The sequence below is a fragment of the Bombyx mori genome, chromosome 24 (assembly GCF_030269925.1).
Source record: "Bombyx mori chromosome 24, ASM3026992v2".
Classification (NCBI taxonomy): domain Eukaryota; kingdom Metazoa; phylum Arthropoda; class Insecta; order Lepidoptera; family Bombycidae; genus Bombyx; species Bombyx mori.
Genome location: NC_085130.1, coordinates 17632371 through 17647912, shown reverse-complemented (window position 1 = coordinate 17647912; position 15542 = coordinate 17632371). Strand labels below are relative to the sequence as shown.

The 15542-nt window shown below is 38.7% G+C and overlaps 1 protein-coding gene across 2 annotated transcripts in view; it reads left to right on the top strand.

Annotated features, from left to right (window-relative positions):
* The first annotated feature begins 6327 nt into the window (after positions 1-6327).
* Positions 6328-15542, top strand: part of LOC101742826 (LIM domain-binding protein 2) — a 74377-nt gene continuing 65162 nt past the window's right edge. The window contains exon 1 of one of the 2 annotated variants that reach the window (XM_038019617.2): positions 6328-6768. In XM_038019617.2, the coding sequence (XP_037875545.1) occupies positions 6742-6768 (27 nt within the window). In that variant the 5' untranslated portion in view covers positions 6328-6741. Of the gene's footprint in view, positions 6898-15542 lie in introns of both variants that reach the window. The other variant, XM_038019618.2, reaches the window with a different exon arrangement.

Sequence of the window (15542 nt, the reverse complement as noted above, 5' to 3'; positions counted from 1 at the left end):
ATTGTAAGCCATTAAATAAATGTTTTTTTTCTAATTGTCGTACTGCGCCTTGGAAAAATCTGGCGAAGGCTATTTCCCGTCTAAATAAAACTTACTCAAAATAATGGATCAAACCAATCGTAATCAAGTATGATATATATTATTGTATGTAAGTATGAGATATATTTACTGTTGGTAGGACCTCTTGTGAGTCCGCGCAGGTAGTTACCACCACCCCGTCTCTTTCCGCCGTGAAGCAGTAGTGCATTTCGGTTTGAAGGGTGGGGTAGCCGTTGTAACTATACTGAGGCCTTAGAACTTATATCTCAAGGTGGTTGGCGCATTTACGTTCTAGATGTCTATGCGCTCAAGTAACCACTTAACACCAGATGGGCTGTCAGCTCGTCTACCCATCTAAGCAATAAAAAAATATTGTAGTTTTCATGATTTTGTGACTTAGCAGAAATTTTGTTGTTCCGATCTTTATAATCGTTCATTTTAAAATCGTTCAAATTATTATTTTTGAAGTGAAACTTCTTTTCTTTCAAAAAATTTTACACAGAGTAGAGAAACATTTTGAAGTGAAACTTCTTTAGGCGCATGAGGGTAAAATTTTTACAGAACGTCACGCAGGTATGCAACGGAAGTGACATCAAACTACTATTGAAATTAAGTACCGTAAAATGGGGCGATTAGGGATTGAGAGGCGAATCGGGATAAAACCGGGAAAATCTTTCGACACTCAATATTAGTTATAAATTCGTTGCAAAATCTTCCATTTTTTGTAGGTTAATAGTAGAATGTTGAATGTTTACAAAACAACTCTGAATATGCATGATAATAGCTGCTAACTTATAAAAAATCGCTTTTCAAATTAACTTTCTGTGGTGGTAATTATTTTAGTGCTAGAAACTTTGCTCTCTTTTATTTATTTGATAATAATAGAAGACGACTGTGATTTATAAACGTTATTTAGTGTTTGAACCATCATGTATATTAAAGGTAAGTCTCAGTTGTTATTGGTTTTAATGGATTTGATAAAATAAAAATACATGTAAAAATCTGTTGTTTTTGGGGATATTGGGGACGGCTTAGGTACAAATAACAACGAAAAAGGGGTCAATTGGGATGACAATACGTGAAACGGAAACGACCTAAGTATAAATAGGTACAGGTTTATAGGGTTGTCTATGCAGTTATAACAATATTTTTTAAATTTGTTGGTAAAAATCTGGTTTATTCATGATGTTTTTGTCTAGAACTTTTATTCAAAATTATCAATGTGTTATTTTATTGTTTGGTAAATATTTATATTATCAGTTACGTATTGTTTTCTATTTTTAGATATGCCTCGCGTGTACGTATCAAAGAGTGCAAAGCCTTATAAGAGATATTATCCCTTAATATTAAAAACAGCAATTGGGAAATTGCCTAATTGGGAATAAGTCTTTAGTTGAAATAGCTAAGCAATTTAATATAAGTAAGTCAATTTTGCACAGACATGTAATAAGAACAATGAAATCTCAAGATGGACTAATGTCTAAGTAATACATAATAAAATATTTAATATTTGTTCAGAGTGTCAGTTTTTCAATGTTTTTTATTGATGATCACTTTGTTGGTGCAACTAAATAAATAAATCAAAACCAAGTAGTGCCCACCCTAGCATATTTCTCATTTCGTCCCAATTAACCGCAATTTCCGGGTAAATAGGGATTACACCTATTTTTGCTTTTTTTGCTTAAACTGGAATGCTAGTAGCATAGTTTTAAATTGGACAACAAAGATGCCCCCAAGACTCAATCATTTTGATCCTGATATAGCATTATATACATCAACAACTACCTTAAAATTGGTCATAAAGTTGGAAATTGTCCCTAATCGCCCCATTCTACCGGTACTTGTCAAATGTCAGTAGTAGTAGTTGTTGTATTTTTCCAACTGGAAAGGCAAATGTATCATACCATACAGCCTAATGTTTTATAATTTTTTTGTGAAAAATATAGGAATTGAAATGAAATGAAAAGAATTTGGAACATTAATCAAATAGCATAAAATTAAATTAGTCAATTCAATTGGCAAAATATTAGTCATTTACAATTTAGAAATCTAAACACAATGTGACTGTCAACACTGAGGTTTGAGATTGACATTTGACAGACTTTTGGCGGGAACATGTCATCCTTTTTCCCTTCCTCTAAGTCTCGGAAAAACGCCATAAACCTAAGAGATAGATAGATAAGTCTCGGAAATCTAAAGTTTTAGATTTGTAGAATAAGCAAGACTTATAAATTAGTTCGCCAAAAAAGTTTCACTTCTGACATGTGTACTTTGTACGCACGCACTTTTTTTAACATTTTAACATACTGTGACCCATTGCACTGTCGTTTGTACCTACAATTATAATTGAGATGATATTTAACTTCCTTTCAAATCGTCGATGTTCAGAATTGATAATCACTTTGTTGATATAACTACAATAAATAAATAAATGAATAAACTTTCCTGCGTTACATTTTATTCATCTCCTCGGGCCCCAGCCCGCCCTTCATGCGGCCAATGATCGGAGGCGCTGGCGGAACATTACAAGGAGCAAAATCCTGTCGACATATAATGGTCACGACCCTCAGCAGTGCGGAAACGACGCGAGGCGGGGCCCAGAATTGCTATGCGGATCTTTTTTTACTAAGGCGCAGCAATCGGATAGTATGTGATCCCTACAGAGAGTTTTCTCTAGTTTAGTCGTAAAATCATTTCAGGTACAATTAAGTTCATTCTTATAGACCACCAGGAGTTTCATATGCTAGTCAGCTGTTTGATGATCGCCGAACAGCAAGGCATATTTAGGTGTATCGTCTTGCAGATCAAATTGGATCCTAAATTTTCATTTTCGAAATTTCGCGTTAGATTGAATAGTCTAATATAGCCTTATAACAACATGTGGTAAATATTTTGATGCCCAGAATATATTACAATGTTTATTGACTACCAACGGAGCAAACACAGCCCTTCGTATCATCCGCCAGGAACTGATTTCAAACAATGATGCAGAACGACACGCCATAAGCTTGTCTTTTAAAAAGTTGTTAAAATATTGTAAAATATTCTAATCAACTTGAACACATTTAAGAAATTAAGATATTCTCAAATGTTTATACTATTTCCGGATTTTCTAATCATGAAAAATACAAGATTAAATAGTACCTGCAGATTATAAAGTACCTATAAATAAATATTTCTATGTTCTTAATTCATTAATCAAACAAAATCTTATCAGTAATTTTGCAACGTTGGAAATAACACGTTAGCATAGTGATGGGTAATTTCATAGTTAGTCGATTTTCTGTTGCGTGAGCAAAATTAAAACTTCAAGGTTTTTTTTATTGCTCAGATTGTCGGACGAGCTTATAGCCCACCTGGTGTTAAGTGGTTACTGGAGCCCATAGACATCTACAACGTAAATGCGCCACCCACCTTGAGATATAAGTTCTAAGGTCTCCGTATAGTTACAACGGTGGCCCGCCCTTCAAACCAAAACGCGTTATTTCTTCACGGAAAAAATAGGGGGGGGGGTTGTGGTACCCGTGCGGACTCATAAGAGGTCCTACCACCAGTAAAAAAGTACCACTACTCATTTCACATTTGTCTTCTAGGATTTACTTTTGATACTGGCTAGTAGGTCAGAAGTAGATAGCTGTGCTTAAGACAAAAAGAAGACTCATAAGTTAATCTGAAGTTCATTTATTCATTGTCTACCTGAAGAAAGCCCTGTGAGCAAATATATTTACAAGGCTGTCTGTTACCTACCATTTTGTGGTTTTTCCAACGAAAACTACTTCATTTTTTATAATTAGGAACAATGTTAGTAAACTTAATTCCAATGCTGGTTAAATTAAAAAAAATGTTTTATTTTATTTTTTACACATGCACATTTATCACCGGTTTCAAATTAAAGGGTAATTAAGTAATTACATACAAGCGTAGGTAATTGTTGTTGGAATTTTATTGACACACCCAAAAATGAAAACCCCGTTGTCATTATTATTAGAACCGATACAAAAAAAGAGGAAACGTTTTTTTTTTTTTTACGTAATAAATAAATATGTAAACAAGTGAAGATTAAACATTCAATGAATCTTGTAGGTTTTGCCAGTCGGACCTGCTACCACCAGAAACAATTACAAAATTTTGCGGGTTGTATTTTTATTAGTATTCTTTTCAAGTCGTTCGTGAAATCTTGATAGGTACGTAGCAGGTACGTGTACAGTGAAAAATGCTACCTGGCAAAGGTACCTGTGTGCTTAGTGCGAGTTTTTTAACGTTCTCGATAGCGTAAAAGTTAGCTCAATTTTGTATGCAGATTTTTATTTTTGTTGCTTAGATAGGTGGATGAGCTCACAGTCCACCTCGTGCTAAGTGGTTACTGGAACCCATAGACATCTACAACGTAAATGCGCCACCCACCTTGAGATATAAGTTCTAAGGTCTCAGAAGTCAATCGTGAGCATTTGTTGAGTACGTATTTCATTACAAAAATTGGTACCCGCCTGCGGGATTCGAACACCGGTGCATCGCTAGATACGAATGCACCGGTCGTCTTATCCTTTAGGCCACGACGACTTCAAAAGTTAGAGCAGCGCCCCTAGCGGCAAACGTAGGCAAACGATTCCATTCCATACAAATATGAGCTAACTTTTACGCTATCGAGAACGTTAAAAAACTCGCAATGAGCACACTGAACCTAGATGTAATCGCATCAGTATAAATATCTCTTTTTATTTCCCTATCTATGCTGATAGCCTTGAGAGGCTATATCAGCGTTACCCTAGCGTGTAGGTGAGCTCTCAGGGCTCAAACCGGCGGTGTTAATACTGTAACACTGGCCCTAGCAAGAGCAGTGCTTCGCAGAATCTACCACCGGATCGGAAACGCAACCCACTGAGAAGATCCGGCGAGAAACTCAGCGGACTGTGTCTATGGGTTAATTTACCAAGACCTTTGTCGAAAGCAACGGGTTCGGCGAGGACGATGACCGGTGCTTGAGGTACCTAAAAGCACCGTTAATGGATCGGGAAGATCCGTTTTAGGGCGACGTCGACTGTTTACCACAGTTCGGTCCACAGGCTCGAGTATGGATATCACTGATTGTTTTGCTTAATATTCCACGGGCATATCTGTGTATCTGTGCCAACTTTTATAGTAATTATGTTTGCCGCGCCTAAGAATAAAAGTGGCATCATAATTATTTTGTTAGGTATCAGTCAATTCTGTTCTAAGGGCTTGCAACGCTTACTTTGATGAAATACGCGGTCAAAATTATATTCATTCGCAATAAAACTTATAAATACTAAACTTATAACGTGTGAATATATCGGCTCCCAAAATTCATGACTCCATATTTTTACGCGTTCGGGGATTACTTACCTAAAATGCACATAGTACAGAAATAAGACAAAACGAAGAATATAATTATGACTTAAATGAATTCCTAATAAATAAGCTAATAAAAACGTATGCGTACTGTAAAGTTTGTAGGTATAAAAATTTAATAATTGTTTAATTTTTAGCATTCATTGGTTTAGAACATGATTGAGACTTTAAAGTGGCTTGAAGCGCTTTCGACAGAACCACATATGAAAAATTAAAACCGAACTAATAGAAGAAGTTTAGTACAATATTTTATACGTAAAAAATATGCTAAATAAAATTTATTCTACTGAGGCTTATCATTTGATCTGTTCATTAAACAATGTTGTTCATATGGTATCATTTCAAGAACTTCGAAAACAAAGTATCAAAGAAATATAGAACGAAGAGTGTTTTTTTTATAAAATAGTACCATTGACAGAAATAACATATTATTATTTATAAGATAGATGCCACAAAATTTACTTCTATTAATATAAATATATCTTAAAGAAGTTAGGTCTCGTATAGGTGAACTGAAAAAAATTAAAATATTGTTTTTATTTATTTATTGCTTAGAAGCGTGGACGTGCTGACGGCCCACCTGCTGGTAAGTGGTTAGCGCAGCCCATAGACATCTACAATGTAAATACCGCCACCCACCTTGAGATACCTATATTAGATGTATATTGAGAGAGTGTTCTAAGGTCAGTATTGTACATATCGTCATTTAATATTACTTGTTAAACAGTCAAATTCAATCTCTTTGCCTATAGTTATATCTTAATTTATATAGTCTCAAACAAAAATAACGGATTATCAACAAATTCATCATATTTAATTATACTTAATATTTCGATAGCCGTAAATAATCGCTTTATGAGTTTTGCTTGAAGCGCTTTACTTGTAAAAAGTCACCGCGCCACCTGTCCGTCGTGTTCGTCGCTACAACGGCCCTCGGTCGGGCGCGCGTCGTCAAAACAGGCGTCCCCCCGCAGCGGCGCACCCGCCCGACGCGACCCCCGACGTTACCCAGTACGATCGAGCGACACACGCCGCGCGTACTTCTCATCTACATACACAATGCGCCACGCTACGCGACTGTCATGAGGCGAACGCTAACATTTTCCTCAAGTGATCAGTGAAATAATGTAAAACATTGCGTCGTAACTCGCTCGAGCAAGCCGCGGTCTCGCTACCTGCGCGCCCGTCCTCGCACCGGCCGGCAGACGCTGCACGCGACAACGCCAACAAAAAAAAAAAAACTAAAATTCGATGTCAGTGATCGTGAGGATTCCAGTGTCAGTGTAGTGTGTAGTTTTAAAATAGTATGGATAAACGTCGTGCGATGTTCGTATGAGGAAGAAGAGCAACAGGAACATCGTAAGTGTGGAAGAGCTTGGGCTCAGTGTTATTACTGTTGTGTTGGGGCAGAAATGCGGGGTAGTTCGCCCCGGTGCCCGGAGGTTTTAACATACGAGTGGGGCGGCCGCCGCTGAACGAACCACGGAGGTACGGAGGTCTATCCCTCGTATGCTCACTTTTTTTTTTTTTAAATCGCAATCGAAACTAAGCAAGACTTTTTTCGTAACCCCTTTTTTGTGCGGCGCATATTTTGGAGGGAATGTTTACGAATCGATATCTTGTAGGTTATGTGCGCCTGGTATTCGTTCGAGTGAGACTGTATAATATTTTTTTTATCACGTGAAAACCAGTTTTGTTGTTTGAATCTCGCTCGAGACATTCGTGTGTAGTAATGATGTTATTTTATTCTATTTTAGAATCCGGCTCGGTGGATATTTGACCATAAAACTTAACTACGCGGACTCAACTGTATTCTTAGTCACACTTATAACGTACAATTATAAATAAACACACATCTTGTAATCCACTCGGATAATACTTATAAATGCGTTATTAATTTATTTGTGTAACCTCAAAACCGGTTTATCTAAGGTAACAAGAGAGACAGAGAAACCATCGTGATTATTCTCATCAAACATCATTGGAGCAGTCCAAAAATCAAAATGATCAACCCTATCTTAATATAACTAGTGAACCAAATATTATTGTTTACACAACAATATCAATCAACAAAACACAACAAAACAAAATTTTATGGTTACATTTCTAAGTCGAGGGATCTGCTTTTTTTTTGTTATTGAGATATAAATAACGTTCAATCTTCGATAATTCGGTACTTAGAGCAAAAAAAAGTGATTTTTGTTTTGCTTTTTACGACTTTAAATAATCACTTATGATTGAATGATGATAACACGCGCTTGCATAATGACCTTTACCCTACCCAAATTAATGTTATTAAAGCAATATATTTATCTACGTAAAACTGCGCGTTGATTGTCTGTAGCGACATGACAGTAGCAATGTCTGGTCATTGTTAATTGATCAAGGTCGCAGATTCCTTTGCCAACAGCATGTATGTATACTTTATAATTCGACACAAAGTATTTAGCTTTTTTTTAATGCTTAGATAGGTGGACGAGCTCACAGCCCACCTGGTGTTAAGTGGTTACTGGAGCCCATAGACATCTACAACAGTAAATGTGCCACCCACCTTGAGATATAAAGTTCGAAGGTCTCAGTATAGTTACAACGGCTGCCCCACTCTTCAAACCGAAACGCATTATTGCTTCACGGCAGAAATAGGCAGGGTGGTGGTACCTACCCGCGCGGACTCACGAGAGGTCCTGTAATTGAGGATTAGCTGCTGTTTTTGTTTAAAAAAAAAACACGAATTAAACTGTTATTTGCTAGGTAGACTAGCTCGCGATCTGTCTGATGTTAGGCGGTCGCCAGACCTCATATATTACGTATTTATGGATTATACAGTTCAGAAATGAATCTCATGAGATAGTGAACATTGCATCTCCCTTGAGTGGCAATGCGTCATCAGGTGAGCAGAGTTCGTTTATCGATCTCCGCTGGCTTTTTACAGGTCCATGGACAGCTCGCACGAGATCGGTTATTATTCTACTTGGAAAACGATAATAATCGATCTAATGTATGTAAAAATTCTTCGCCAATTTACGACCAAACAACAATGAGAATAATCTTGATAAAATTGATAAAGACAATTGATAATTACAATAAATTCACGTGTTTTGTTAAGAAATACGATAAAAGAGCGAATGTTTTAGTGACACCTGTCAACGGGGAAATATTGTTTTGACTGACTTTAATTCAAACAAATGCTTTAATATCCAATGCTAATGTCAAACGAATTATTTGATAATGGAGGGAAGGAAGCGAAGGTAAATAGAAAAAAAAACAAATTGCTAACTTAAGATCTGCGGTCTGTCGAGAAGGACTGTAGGAATTGTTAATAATACATATTAAGGATAGGTAAATCACTACATAGTATAAAATAAAGTCGCTTTCTCTGTCCCTATATCTGTCTGTCTGTCCTTATGTATGCTTAAATCTTTAAAACTACGCAACGGATTTTGATGCGCTTTTTTTTAATAGATAGAGTGATTGAAGAGGAAGGTTTATATGTATAATAACATCCATTAAATAGTGGAGGAATCAATAATAAATTACAGTTTCCAAGCGAAGCGAGGGCGGGTCGCTAGTGTATGTATAAATGTAGGATTGGTATGAACGGAACGTAAGAAATAGTTGTCAAGATATGACTGAGAGAAAAAAATAAGAAAGAGAAAAGAGAATGGACAGAAAAAAGGAAGATGGCGGAGACGGCTAAAATGAGGAAGGCGTAATGTAAATTGTATTAAAGAAGATTTTGGAATGGGGGAATAAAAATGCATTAGTGGAATAATTTTGTTTTATCCGCCACTGTCCTCATTCTACATATATAATACATTTTTTTTATATAAAAGCCTCTACTAGCGTTGTTCTCTTCAATCACCGGTCACCGTTCTCGTCGACTCCGACGAAGATTTCGACCCGTGAACTAGCCCATAGACAGCCCACTGAGTTTCTCGCTGGATTTTCTGAGCGGGTCGCGTTTCCGATCCGGTAGTAGATTCAGCGAAGCACTGCTCTTGCTAGGGCCAGTGTTGGCAATTCTCTCAGGTTGAGCCAGTGAGCTCACCTACACGTCTGGGCGTAGCGGGAATAACCTCTTAGGGTCTGGTGTGACTCAGTCGCTGCGCCGTCGATCTCCATTAAATTAATAAAGGAACAAAAAAAAACTTCCTACACGGAACCCGAAATTAGAGAATACCATCTCCTGTCCTGTCCTGTTCTCCTGTCCTTCTTCCAGTCACCTGGGCTCGGCGCAACATATTTTCTCCTTCCATACTCTTCTATCATATACAATTTCTTCGCTCACTCCCGTCTTACACATATCGTCTTTCACGCAATCCATCCATTTCTTCTTAGGTCTACCTCTTCTTCTATATCCTTCCACATTCATAATTAACACTCTCTTACCAACCTCATTTTCATTTCGTCTCATCACATGTCCATACCATCCCAAACGCGCCCTTCTCAGCTTCTCTGTCACAGGTGCCACTTTCAGATTTCCTCTAACATATTCATTCCGTATTCTATCCATTCTCGTTACTCCGTACATCCATCGCAACATCCGCATCTCTGCTGCATGCAATCGCCTTTCTGCCTGCCAAAACTTAGAGCAACATGAGAGGGAATAAAAAGAAGAGCACCGAAATTAGAGAATATGTACATTGAATATACCGGTACAGTTTTGGTTTCAAATCTAAACTTTTTCTTCGCGCGTTCTGACGCTATAGCATTCAATTCTAACACAAACTCCTTGTGCGTAACAAGAGTGGAACTATAGTCCAGCCGCTGAAATGTGGCTTTCCTGGCGTATAGGCAGAATCGATAATAAAGTTACGAAAACTTAAAAGCGCCACTAAGGGCCCGTTAGAATTTATTTTGCTTTGATTGGGTATAAAGTGACGGAATGGTTGTCACCGTGACAATTTGGGGAACATGTTGCAATTTCCCGGTAATTTTGATTAGCCTGTAGCATTAATTAGCTGATGAACTGTAGCAGGATATAATAGCCCGCTTGTTAAGGCAATATATTCTTAATTTTTTTAAACCAATATACGGATAGATTATCGAAACATCACTAGTATGGTGAGTCCGGGCGGATAAAGATTCCGAGACAGACTTACCTTTTTCACGACCTTAATAGATAGACGGCTTAGTTGTCAGTTATTACCGTCGCACATTGACATTGGCAATGTTAATGGCACGGCCGAGCAGCTATCTACTGTTGAGCGCACTGCTCAAATATAGTTTGAAGAACGACGTGTCATAGCACTCGGGAAACACCGCGGAGGGGAGCTCATTCCAGACCATTTTTACTGGTGGTAGGACCTCTTGTGAGTCCGCGCGAGTAGGTACCACCACCGTGCCTACTTCTGCCGTGAAGCAGTTATGCATTTCGGTTTGAAGGGTGGGGCAGCCGTTGTAACTATACTGAGACCTTAGAAACCAGGAGGACTGTGAACTCGTCCACGCACCCAAGCAATGCTCTGAGGAATTGTTTGAGATGATCTCCTTTTTATCATCGCACCTCCCGCCATCGGAGCAGAGTTCATCCATATTATCTGGAGCCACTGCGTTCATCGACTGTGCGTTTCCAGAGGTCTTTTTTGCCACGCACCATCCGGCTATGCAATGAGCTCCCCTCCGCAGTGTTTCTCGAGCGCTATGGCATGTCCTTCTTCAAACGAGGCCTGTGGAGAGTATTAAGTGGTAGGCAGCGACTTGGCTCTGCCCCCGGCATTTCTGAAGTCCATGGGTGACGGTAAGCACTCACCATCAGGTGGGCCGTACGCTAGTCTGCCTACAAGGGCAACAAAAAAAAACAAAAAAAAAAAGACCCGAATGGTATAATGACCAAAATGATGACGAATGATTAAGAATATCATGGCGTTTGTTTATTGTTGATTGAAGTTTGAAAATGTTTTAATTGGCTTGACCTTGACCGTGGATGGTGGATAGATGTAGGCAGCGCAGGACCGATCCTTGTGAGGCTTGAGGGAGGTCTATGTCCAGTACTGGACGTGTGTGGTGGGCTGTGAGCTCGTCCACCTATCTAAGCAATAAAAAAAAACAAAAAAAATCTCCAACTTCGTGTGTCAAAGCGAGTGGCGACGTTTACGTTTTGATGTCCATGGACTCCGTTCGCTTATCTTCAAGAAAAAAGCCTTGAATAATCGGCAAGGTGATATTCTACAGCAGGTGGACATATCGCTCGTTCAAATATCCATCTGCCCACACACCAGGTGTAAATTTATGCCCTCCAAATAAATTCTGATAAGTAAAAATACACCGAAATAATTAAACAATTAAGATCTTAATACAAAAACGTTTCTTCAGAAAGAACCAATCAAGGATCCAAGTCATATTTATCGATCAGTGTGTCCTTTAACTTCTGTGTTTCTATGCTTCCCTGGTACCTGCTTAGCAGATGTTTTTGAGTATGTCACGACTATCTTCTGTGTTTCTATGCTTCCCCGATAGTTTAAATGGATGTTTTTGAAATGTTATGGCTAACTTCTGTGTTTCTATACTTCCCTGGTACACCTACTTAGAAGATGTTTTTCAGTATGTCGCAACTATCTTCTGTGTTTCTTGCTTCCCTGATACTTAGTAGATGTTTTATGTCGCAGCCAACTTCCGTGTTTCTATGCTTCTCTGGTACTTAGCAGATGTTTTTGATTATGTCGCAGCTAACCTCTGTGTTTTCTATGCTTCCCTGGTACTTAGCAGATGTTTTTGATTTATTTATTGCATAGAGCGTGAACGTGTTCACCGCCCTTCTGTCTAGAAGTGAATACCGAAGCTCATCATCATTATAATCATCATCAGAGCTGATATATCTGAACGCAAAATATGTTTTTAGTATCAACATCCAAACATCTAAGTCTTTTCCAGCGCTCAGCTGATGTCTTCTAAGTTTCGATTATGCTTTCCTAGCACTTAGCGGATGTTTTTAATTATGTCGCGGCTAAATTACTTGTGCGTGTCTATGACTCCCTGATACTTGCTGATGCTTTTGATTTATTTATAGCTTAGATAAATGAACGCGTACACACACGGCTCACCTGGTAATGAGTGGTTATCGGAGCTCACAGATCACAGAAAGAAACGCCACCACTTTGAGGCATGAGACTTTGAACCTCAATTATATTGTACAACAACTATCCCGCTCCTTAAATCGCAATTTATGGCCGCCTCAAAAAGACCAGACTAATTGTGATACCGGCTAAAATATAATAATTTTATTATATTCGCTTAATAGGTACGCGAAATGAATCTTTGTAATTCATCTTCTTCTGAGTCGGTCTCTTCATTGCTGAAGTTCGTGTCTAATTTGAAATGTTGACCACAATGCTTCCCCACCTTCTCCTGTTCTCGGCGGTCTTTATAGTCTCGGTTATTGGCAGACCGACATTCCCGATCCTGCGGACCGAATGGAAAGCAGTCGACTTCGCCCAAATCACGTCCTTTCGGATCCTTTCGATCCACTAACGGTGCTTTTAGGTACCTCAAGCACCGGTCATCTTTCTCGGCGAACCCGTCGCTTGCGACGAAGGGCTCCCATGGGGGACACATCAAAGGAAAAACAAAATTGTTATTTTTATTTAATTCCGAGCCTTTTTTCATATTTATCTACCTTTTAAACCTTCTCTGGACTTCCACAAATAATTCAAGTCCAAAATTAGCAAATCGGTCCAGCCGTTCTCGAGTTTTCGCGAGACTAACGAACAGCAATTCATTTTTATATAAATAGATTAGCATCAACAGTTCGATTATTTTTAATTGAACTTCAATTAAGTTTATTACTCCATTCAAATATCTGAAGAAGTTTTTTTTTTATAATGATATTTTTTTCAAATTTTAACCTGCCTCTCCTGTAAAGTTGCAAAAATGTTGCTTAAACCAAATTAGAACAATGTGTATCTGTGGTGGGATTCGAACCTCGACCTGTGCCGACTGATCGCGTCACTCGATATTAACACACCGGTCGTCTTATGCTTCAGGCCACGACGACTTCGATGATACAAAATAACAATTCATTTAACATAATATCCAATTGTACGTTTGGGTTAAATCAGCTAATTAAATCTAAGTGATGTGAGAATGACCTTCAATGGAACAACGCAATTATGACGAAAATTCGTTATAAAAAAGAAAAAATTATAAAGATTTTCAAATTTTGTTAATGGAGATTTTTATTCGTAGCCTAACGTAACACATAACTACTTTCCGTGCGGACTCACAAGACGTCCTACCATCAGTAATAACGCAAATTATAATTTTGCAAGTTTGATTTTTATTACACGACATTATTCCTTCACCGTGGAAATCAATCGTGAACATTTGTTGAGTACGTATTTCATTAGAAAAATTGGTACCCGCCTGAGATTCGAACACCGGTGCATCGCTCAACACGAGTGCACCGGACGTCTAACGACAACTTCACACCTCAGATCTCTTTGAATTCATAATGTCCTAGTACTTTATCTAGACTAGTAGACAGCTTGGCTCTGCCCCTGGCATTGCTGAAGTCCATGGGCGACGGTAACCACTCACCTTCAGGTGGGCCTTATGCTCTTCTGACTACAAGGGCAATAAAAAAAAAAGGCCATGTATGCAATCCAAAGAAAATCCGCTACGAAGATGTTTTTTGAGCGTATAAACTGTCCTATTTATAAGGAATTTTGAGGAGATTGTTTCTGTTTTGTTCAGAGGAAGTATGAAAGTAGCCCCGGTAATTAACAAACTAAAGAGCGGACGGTTAGCGTGGTATGGACATGTGATGCGTAGAGAAGAGATGCATGTGACTAGGAGATATATCGAAATGGTAGTGCAAGTTAGAGGGGGAAGAGGTCGACCGAAGAAGACATGGATGGAGTGTGTGAATGACGATATGAGAGACAGAGGTGTTGAGATGACGGCTGATAGAAGAAAATGGAAGAGAAAAATTAGCTGTGCCGACCCCACCTATTGGGATAAGGTGGAGAAAAATAAGACGAGGTGATTGTTTCTGTCATTAGATAGAAAAACAGCCTAGAGAAATAAAAAAAAATACGGTTCTAATAACGAAGAACTTCTCTCGAGATGGTTACTTTCTTCGTGAAATTTCTACTAAAATTCTACTAATATGTATTATAAACGCGAAAGTTTGTAAGAACGTATGGAATGTGTTTTATTCTTTACGCATAATCTATTGGATGGATTTGTTTTTTTTATTAATTTATTGCTTGGATGGGTGGACGAGCTCACAGCTTACCTGGTGTTAATTGGTTAGCGGAGCCCATAGACATATAACGTAAATGCCGCCCCCACGTTGAGATATGAGTTCTAACGTCTCAGTGTAGTTACAACGGCTACCCTACCCTTCAAACCGAAACGCATTACTGCTTCACGGCAGAAATAGGCAGAGCGGCAGTACCTACCCGTGCGGACTCACAAGAGGTGTTCTTATAAAAGTGTCTAAATTTTCTACCTGGGTAGGCCTTATTTTTTTTTTTTTTTTTTTCACTTTTTTTATTATGAGAAACAATGCAATAGTGTTAAGTCGAACATATTGTTCATGGAATAATAAGGCCTTTGAAATCGATTGTTTTACATTCAAACTAGGGATGGGTTTTTTTATGATTGAAGTATTACTGGTGGCCCGGAGGCCTTTCCAGTTTCACCAGGACAGCTGGGCGAGTAGAGGCTCAGCCAGGAGAGGTGGGATTTGCTAATAACTGCCCGAGCGCCTCCGAAGGAGACCTAACAACTCAAAAGCAGCTGCTTCGCGAATGAATTTACAGCTGGATCGGAACGCGACCCGCTGAGAAGATCCGGCGAGAAACTCAGTGGGCTGATGCATGGGTTAGGTTGCACGTCGAACTCTTTGTCGACTTCGACGAGTACGGTTACCGCGTTAGAGCTGAAGGCGTCTAATGCAAGAGTTATTTGATCTGATGCATCCGTAAGGACATGTCCCATACTCGTCGTGGCCTAAAGAATGAGACGTCCGGTGCATTCGTATGTAGCGATGCACCGGTATTCGAATCCCGTAGGCGGGTACCAATTTTTCTAATGAAATACGTACTTAACTAATGTTCACGATTGACTTCCACAATGAAGGTATAACGTCGTGTAATAAAAATCTAACCCTTACAAATTATATCCTTAGT